The sequence below is a fragment of the Jatropha curcas genome, chromosome 7 (assembly GCF_041381405.1).
Source record: "Jatropha curcas cultivar XTBG-Jc1 chromosome 7, XTBG_Jcur_1.0, whole genome shotgun sequence".
In the NCBI taxonomy this organism is placed as follows: Eukaryota; Viridiplantae; Streptophyta; class Magnoliopsida; order Malpighiales; family Euphorbiaceae; genus Jatropha; species Jatropha curcas.
The window spans coordinates 14,259,159-14,267,189 of record NC_143157.1 but is presented as its reverse complement, the minus strand read 5'-3'; the positions used below and the strand labels follow the sequence as shown (position 1 = coordinate 14,267,189).

Genomic DNA, 8,031 nt, shown 5'->3' with positions numbered 1-8,031 from the left:
TTTGGGCCTTTGAGGCCAAAATATAATTTTCCAGGTCTCAGGGACCAAAATGCAATTTTCCAGCTTTGAAATGGAATGTTTATTTTTTTTTGTGAAGTATGGGATGAATGCGTGAATGAGCACAACATCACAACATAGTTCATTTTAATGGAATGATTCAGCATCATTGGGTGAATATAATCCTAAAGGATAGGTCCTATAGGCTATGACACAAATAGAGAATTGGCTTATTCAGGGACCTTTGAACCTTGACTATGGATATACCTAACCACATGTGAAACAAAGAGTTTCGCGTGGGTCCAACAGTACGCATACTCATGGGCCACCCCCAAAAGGATTAGGGATGGTTTGCGGTAACAGGGAGGACACTTTGGCTATCCGTCGACATAATCAAAGAGACCTGCCGATCAGCGCTACTTGCTATCCAGACTCAGAAGTTTGAATAGAGAGAGAAGAAATTCATTTGAAATTCATTTTTTATGCAATGGAGAAAAAGATTCTCAATCGTGCAAATAAATCAACAAATTTAAATGATTTAAAGTAAATTTCAATTAGGTCCAAACTTTCCTTATTAAGCATTCTTAAAGAAAGAATACTTAATCCTTGCTAGGGTACCCTGCAGAACAAAGCATAGTAAAATAATACCCTAAAGAAGGGCAGGTTAGTTTACACAACAATTGTAGTCCACTTTATGTAAAACGATTACATAAGTCCCCAGCAGAGTCGCCAAACTGTGAACCCCTACCCCAAATATCATAGGCATGTGAATGCATGTGACTAAGGGTAGAAATGCACGTGAATGTATGAGTCGCCACCTTGTTTAATTATTTTAGGGTAAACTAGGAAAAACCCTAAGTGACTCCAATTTTAATTAACCTAAATGCTAGATTAATTAACCCAATGTAAGGCATGGTCTACGAACCCGAGGTGGATCCCGAGACTATGTCATGCTGATGAACTAACCAAAACAAGGAATGCTTTGCAGGGTAAATGATGCAATTGGACCAATGAAAGTGTTTATGCGATTTTGATGATTTCGACTTGCCGCTCGGGGTTAAATCCCAAACGTGCCTACGTACTTCCGTTTGAATGGAAGATCAAAGTCAACGTAGTTCGATAAGCCTTCTTTGAAGGGTTTTGAATGGGTATGCTTAATGCATGAGTGTGTGTATGCTTCGTGCATTTTGCTTAGGCATTTTGCCAAAGAATTGATTGATTTGATTTGGCGTTTGTTGCCAAAATGTTGATAGGGCAATTTTATTGCCAAAAATTGACTGATTTAAGGCTTCTAGCCAAAAAGATTGATTTAGGCAATTTGATTGCCAAAATGATTGATTTTAAGGCTTTTAGCCAAAAAGAGTGATTTAGGCAATTTGATTGCCAAAATGATTGATTTTAGGCGATTGTCGCCAAAATGATTGATTTTAAGGCTTTTAGCCAAAAAGAGTGATTTAGGCAATTTGATTGCCAAAAAATGTTGATTGGGCAATTGTCGCAAAAATGGATTGATTTAGGCAATTGTTGCCAAAAATTGATGTGATTTAGGCGATTGTCGCCAAAATTGATTATTTTAAGGCTTTTAGCCAAAAAAAGTTGATTTAGGCAATCTGTGTGCCAAAAGCTAATGATTGGGCGATTGTCGCCAAAAATTGATTGATTTTAAAGCTTTTAGCCAAAATAAGTTGATTAATTTTAAGGCATTTTGCCAAAAGATTGATTTAAGCGATTTGTCGCTGAAAGTAGTTAATCTAATTTATAGGCAATGTATTTGCCAAAAATCGATTAACCGAATTGTAATGTAGTTAATTTATTGCCGGGAAAAACGTGTTTGAATTAAAGCTTTTTTAGGCACAATTATTGATTAATTGGACTTAAGCCAGATTTGTTCGAAATAAAGGCGATTACACCATAGCTATTAATTAACTAGGTGTTTTAAGCCAATATTGTCGGGTTTAGGCTTTAATACCACGATTATTTATTAACCGGGCATTTAGCCTAAATTTATTTAATTGAGGCAGTTTATTTGCCTAAAGATGTCATGAATGCATTTATGCAGTTATAGAATTATTAGGAGTAGAAGAGAAGAATGTATGACATGCTAAAATTAAATAGGCAGAGTTTTAGTTCATGTACCTGATTTAATCGACGACCACTTCTTAACTCCAGGTTAAGCTCCTCATTAAGGGAATATTAATTAATTTAATTTTAAATGACCAAATAGCAAAGCAAGAAAATAATTAAAGCTAAACTAGAATGCAGAAAAGTAGTAAAGAATCGCAAGGAGCGTAGGGGAGAAGGAGCGTCCGTCAACACAGACTGAGTGAGTCAAAACGGAGGCCCTGGGGCCAATTTTATAGGAAAAAAGGAGACCCCAGGGCGGGCGTGCCCGCCTCAGGGGGGCGAGCGTGCCTGCCCCTTGGTGGCGGGCGTGCTGCCCCTTGAGGGCGGGCAGGCCCGCCCTCCAGGGCGGGCTGGACCGCCCTTGAGGGTGGGCTAGCCCGCCCTGGGGGGGTGGGCGTGCCCCCCTGAGGGCGGGCACATCGACCCGTGTACTTTTTTTCTCGTTCCGGAGGCTTTTTCGGGAGTTTCGGACCTCCAAAAAATATTCCGGGACCAGTTCCGTGATCCTCATAATTTTCCGGATATTTCAAGTACCATATTGGCATACTTTCGGTGAACTTCCAAAATGGCCTTTGGTCCGGTCGGACTGTTTGCAGTCTGGGAAAATTGGCTCTTCGAGCCTCAAAAATTGGGTATTCACAGGCGACTGCAGCCGCTGTTGCCGGCGGCTGCCGTCGCCTTTAAGGGCGGCCACCACCGCAGCGGCCGGGAAAACTGGCTTTTTGAGCTTCAAAATTTGAGTATTCACAGTTGGTTACTAATCCATTTGGAGATGTAGTAAAAACCATACAGTGGTCAAAGGCTGTCCAGTTGTTATTCATGGAAAGGAGTTTCCAAGAGATCTTATGGAGTTGCATTTAGAGAATTTGATGTTATTCTGTTTTATATGTTAGCAAACATTGAGAATATTAATTAACTAATATACATATACATAAAGTTTAGTACAAATTATTTAACTAAACTTTGAGCTTACAGGTTCAAAAGGGCTTTTCTCCAATGACATTACTGTGAGGGTGATAATTACAAGTGATAAAAGTGTCTCCACTTGCACATATAACTCTTGCACAACCAAGCTCCAAGCTTTGCTTCCAAACCATCTGAGTATAATGCAAGCAATCTTTATTTGCAGTACAAGTATTTGTCATATGATTATAGTAACATTTCTCCGCTGCCCATGCGGCCACTGCATCGCCCGGTTTCCAGTCCTTTCCGCTTCCCCAAAATAGATTTTCACAGTAATTATTATTGGAATGGATGAAAGCGCAGTCTTTCCCTCTTTTGCATGCCCAGGTCGACACAAACTTCGCAATCCTGTTGCTCCATTGGAGAGGAGGGAGTCCAAGGTTTGCTCTTTCAATGTTATGGGGTATTAGAAATTGCCCATTTATGCTTTCGCTTGAACTTTTACTAACTAGCAAACGTCTAGACGAGGAAATTTCTTGGACTGGGGCTGAGAAAGAGAGTATTGGCTGGAGAGACAAAAGGAGGAAGGTTCCTATCATCTCCATTGATTGATATCTTTCTGCGTGTTTGTATGTATATATATATATATATATATATATATATATATATATATATATATATATACACATAATTAGCAGAAATAATTTGATGCTGAAGAAGAATCAGTTCACATGCTAATAGTTCAAACTCTAGATGATTTAAGGTGGAAAACATGTTACTCTTCATGTGAAGGATTAGTGACAGTTTGATGTTGTTAACTAACAAAACGGTTTCCAATTGAAGTTCCAATCATTGACCAATCAATCTTTATCATTCAATTATAATTTACTCATTATTCAAAAACATAAGTTCACATGTAAACTTTTTTTTCACAAAATAAAAAAATTAATTGCTATTCTCAACTTGTGCATTGACCTATTAAAGCCTTCAACTTATAAAATTATACATGTTGAATCCTTAAACTTATAACTCCCTCCGTATTTTGTTTGCATGGTTTGACAAAATTCTACTTCCATCCCATTTAGTTTGCATACTTTGATAAAACATGCATATTAAGAATTTAGTCAATAAAATTTATTTTGCTCTTTTTTACCCTTATGTCATTAAGATATCAATAAAAGGCATTCATTTAATGAACAATTATAAAGGATATCATGGGAAAAACAATTGGTTACATAGATAAATTTAAAAGCCTTATAAACATTATAGAATATACAAAAAAAGAATAACAAGCAAATAAAATGGGACGGAGAGAGTATTTTAACATGAAAATCACTATGCAATAATTAGTATCAAAAGATACATAAAGTATCACACTTATTCAACGTATATCTAATAATTGAAAATGCGTTAAATAAATCACTATAAAAAATTCGCCATTTTGCGACAGACAAGAAACGGTCACAAATTACCAACCGATTTGCGACAAACAATAACTAATAATTTTTTTCGCAAAAAATATTTGGAGGGAAGAAATTAGCGATCGATGTGCGATATATTGCGATCGTCTTTGCTAGTGTACGACGATGACGAGAAAGTCAGTCGCAAATTTCAGATGTAAGATTTTCCACCACGAAGGATGCGACGGATCCATGATCGCTTGTTTTTTGTGGCAAACTCGATCGCAAATTGCAATAAAAAAAAATGCCACGTCAAGCAGTCTGTGACTGAAAAAAAACGAAGGATTATAAACTTTGGTCCTTTTCTTCCTGTCGCCTCTCCCCTGTTTTTTTTTTCTCTCTTGGTCGCCGCTTTATTGCTGTGGACCGACTGTGGTTGTTGGATTCATAAAAATTGAAGTATTTAATATATATAACTGTTTTAATTGAAACTTTTAATTCGCTAATCTAAAAGTTAAAAATGTTCAACAACTAAAATTGACAAGATTAAGAATAAATCCAACACTTTTAATTCACTAGGATTAGAACTTGATTTGTATGTCAGGAAAGTATCTTAGATGGGCCCATATAAGTGATAGGGACTAGCTGGCGTTCTTGACTCAAAACAGCACTTGATTCTTAGCACGGACGTGCTATGAGGCACAGTCCAGGCGTGCCGGAGCCTGAGTTCTATGGAAGGTTCAGCACGGGCCGTGCTTAGGGGCACGTCTAGAGAAGAATCTATGGCACGGGCATGCCATATAGCACGGTTAGGGCGTGCTAGGCTCTGAGTCTCCATGATGAAATGAAGCACGGGCTGTGCTTAGGCAAGCACGCCTTTGGGTTGATGTCCTCATTTGGCACCGGCGTGCCATATAGCATGGCTTAGGCGTGCTAGAGTCTGAGTCTCCACTTGATTTTTTCCTGAATCTAGCACGGGTGTGCTGATGTGCACGGGCAGGGCGTGCTAGAGCCTGAGTGTTTTGCTTTATTGTGCTCTTTTCTGTGCCAACACCCTACAAATTTCCCTAAGATCAAGTGAATTATGATTCAAGGAAGCTTTGAACAAAAACAAAAATAAAACTAAATAAAAACTAATTAAAGTAATTAAAAATACTGAAAATCCTAATAAAAACTATATTAAAAATACTATAAAAATAACACCTATCATTGGTGATTAGTGAAAACAAGAAAATCACAAGTATATCCTCTTATATATAGATTGATAACCCTTGTGCTTACTCTTCTAGCTGCCACAGCAAGAGTAAGGCGATCATTTTTTGCTATGAAATTAATTAAAATAAGCTTGCATAGTAAAATGGAAGACAGTTTTCTATCTGACTCATTGCTGACTTATATTGACAAAAAAATTGCTGTGAAATTTTGTATAGAATCTATCATGAATGATTTCCATGATCTAAAAGAACGTAGTGTACCTCCTTATTAGATTTTCATTCTCATTTTTTATTAGAATTGGATATTCTTTTCTTTCCTTAATTTTTTTTTATTGAATTCGAAAATTGTTTTGCTTCCCTTAAAATTGATAGATATTCTTAATTTATTTTTTTTTATTATTGCGATTTTTGAAATATTTTTATAATTAATTGTTTTTACGTTTAGCATTATTTTGACATAATGTATCCATTTAAACTATATATAAATGTCAGAATATGGAAAAATAATGAGATTTTTAATAGCCCCCTTAATAAAATTTAAAATATCCTAAGATAACATTAGTCATAGCCAATTAGAAAAATTATATTTTATTAGTTGATTGAATATGTTTATAAAAATAATTTTTTAAATAAATACATATAGATAATTAAGTATTTCATAATTTTAAGTTTTACTTTTTCTAAATTTATTTTTTAATAAATATATATAATAATGATAGATTTGAAAATCTTTTATATTTTATTCATTAAATATTTGATTCTATTTTGATCATATTTAAATTAGTTTATTCGGGAGAGAGATCTTTTTTCTTTATGTTTTGTATGATTTTATTGGATATATTTTTTAAAAAATAAATTTTCAAATAGAATATACATAATATTTTATGTAGGAGAGAGATAAAAGAAAAAAAACTATTTTTATTAATATTTTTTCTTTATGTTTATATGGTTTGATTGGATATATTTTTTAAAAATAAATTTTTAAATAGAATTTACATAATTAAATTTGGGATGGAAAATATTTAAAAATTTTAATTTAAAAAATATATGCAATATTTTTCATATATTTATATATCTATATACATTAAAAAATTTTTTATTAGATGAGTTTTGAAAAGAGTTTATTCTTAATAATAATTTTTATTTTCTTTTTCATTACTGAATAATTTGTAACTACTATCATTTTAATTTAGTAAGAGATTTATATCTCTCTTGCAATAAATATAAGACCTCTTGATGATTAAATATTTTTAATTTTTTTGATAATTTTTTCTCTTATATCCTAAATCTGTTTGACTTAAAAGAAAATAGTATTTAGAAACTGGAAAAAACTAGAACTATATATTTATGTTTTGGGTCACTTTTTGGGTTTCAAAAATTTGTGTGTATGTGCATAAATTTCTTTCTTTAATGTACTGGGTAAGTAATACTGCCATTGCGGACAAAGTGATTACAATTATTAATGCAAATCATTTTCTCATTTTTTTCTTTTACCTAGCAGTAAAAAATAATTTATTATTATTTTTCATTATAGTTGTATATAGATATTGATTTGGAGTTAAGAAGAGGGGGTTGGAGATAAGTGATGGCTTGTTTTTCTTTTTCTGCACCTATTAGGGTTTTAAGAATTAACATTTATAAATTAGAGATTAAAGGATTAGGTATTGATTAAAGAAGTAGCATTACAAGTAGTTTGTATGTCAAAGTGTCATATATATTAGCCACTTTTATTTATTTCAATATAAAAACTTATGCTTTAATATTACATAGATAAAAAACATTAACAAAGTACAAAAAATGAGTATATAACGAGCATAGTCAACGTGCAATGCACATCATAAAAAAGACTAGTATACTTAAGGGAGAACATCCTTGCCCCCTCCTTATTAAGGGAGCTGGCTCCGCCCCTGCAAGCATGTTATTACAGTTTTGGACTTGGCGACTCATTATCAAGCATTCATGGAAGATACAATTTAACACAATTATATTATAATTTTACTCCCAATAACATTTATTATAATTGCGGAATTACTAACAAATAGATTTACTAAGCACACATCATAAGGAATATAATAGTCCTTATAGTTAGATATTACATTATGCTCAGTGAAGAAGGTGAATAGAGTAGTATTCAACTGGAGGGAAGAAACTGCTTCCTAAGAATGCAACATCGTTAAATACTTGTTAGGGAAATATTCTGCCTTTCAGGTCCTACAACTTCTTGAGCTTGGATTAGTCGTGGCCCGTGGTAACATGGTGTTCGAATATCGGGTGCGAAATGTACCCAAAAAAAGAAACTGTTTCCTAAAAAATAAAGTGAGACAAGGGTGAGTGTGTCATAACTAGAACCCATGGATCGAACCAATACTAAGATTTGATTAAATTTAAGTCTA

The 8,031-nt window shown here is 33.9% G+C and overlaps 1 protein-coding gene across 1 annotated transcript; it reads right to left on the bottom strand.

Moving 5' to 3' along the window:
• Positions 1-3,098: 3,098 nt before the first annotated feature.
• On the bottom strand, positions 3,099-3,629 carry LOC110009992 (pathogenesis-related protein PRB1-3-like). The gene has a single exon (XM_020681075.2). The coding sequence runs from the start codon at positions 3,627-3,629 to the stop codon at positions 3,099-3,101; it is 531 nt and encodes a 176-aa protein (XP_020536734.2).
• Positions 3,630-8,031: the final 4,402 nt, after the last annotated feature.

What these genes read in the sequence shown, in the direction of transcription:
- LOC110009992 (XM_020681075.2), bottom strand. Translation starts at nt 3,629, where the DNA reads ATGGAGATGATAGGAACCTTCCTCCTTTTGTCTCTCCAGCCAATACTC.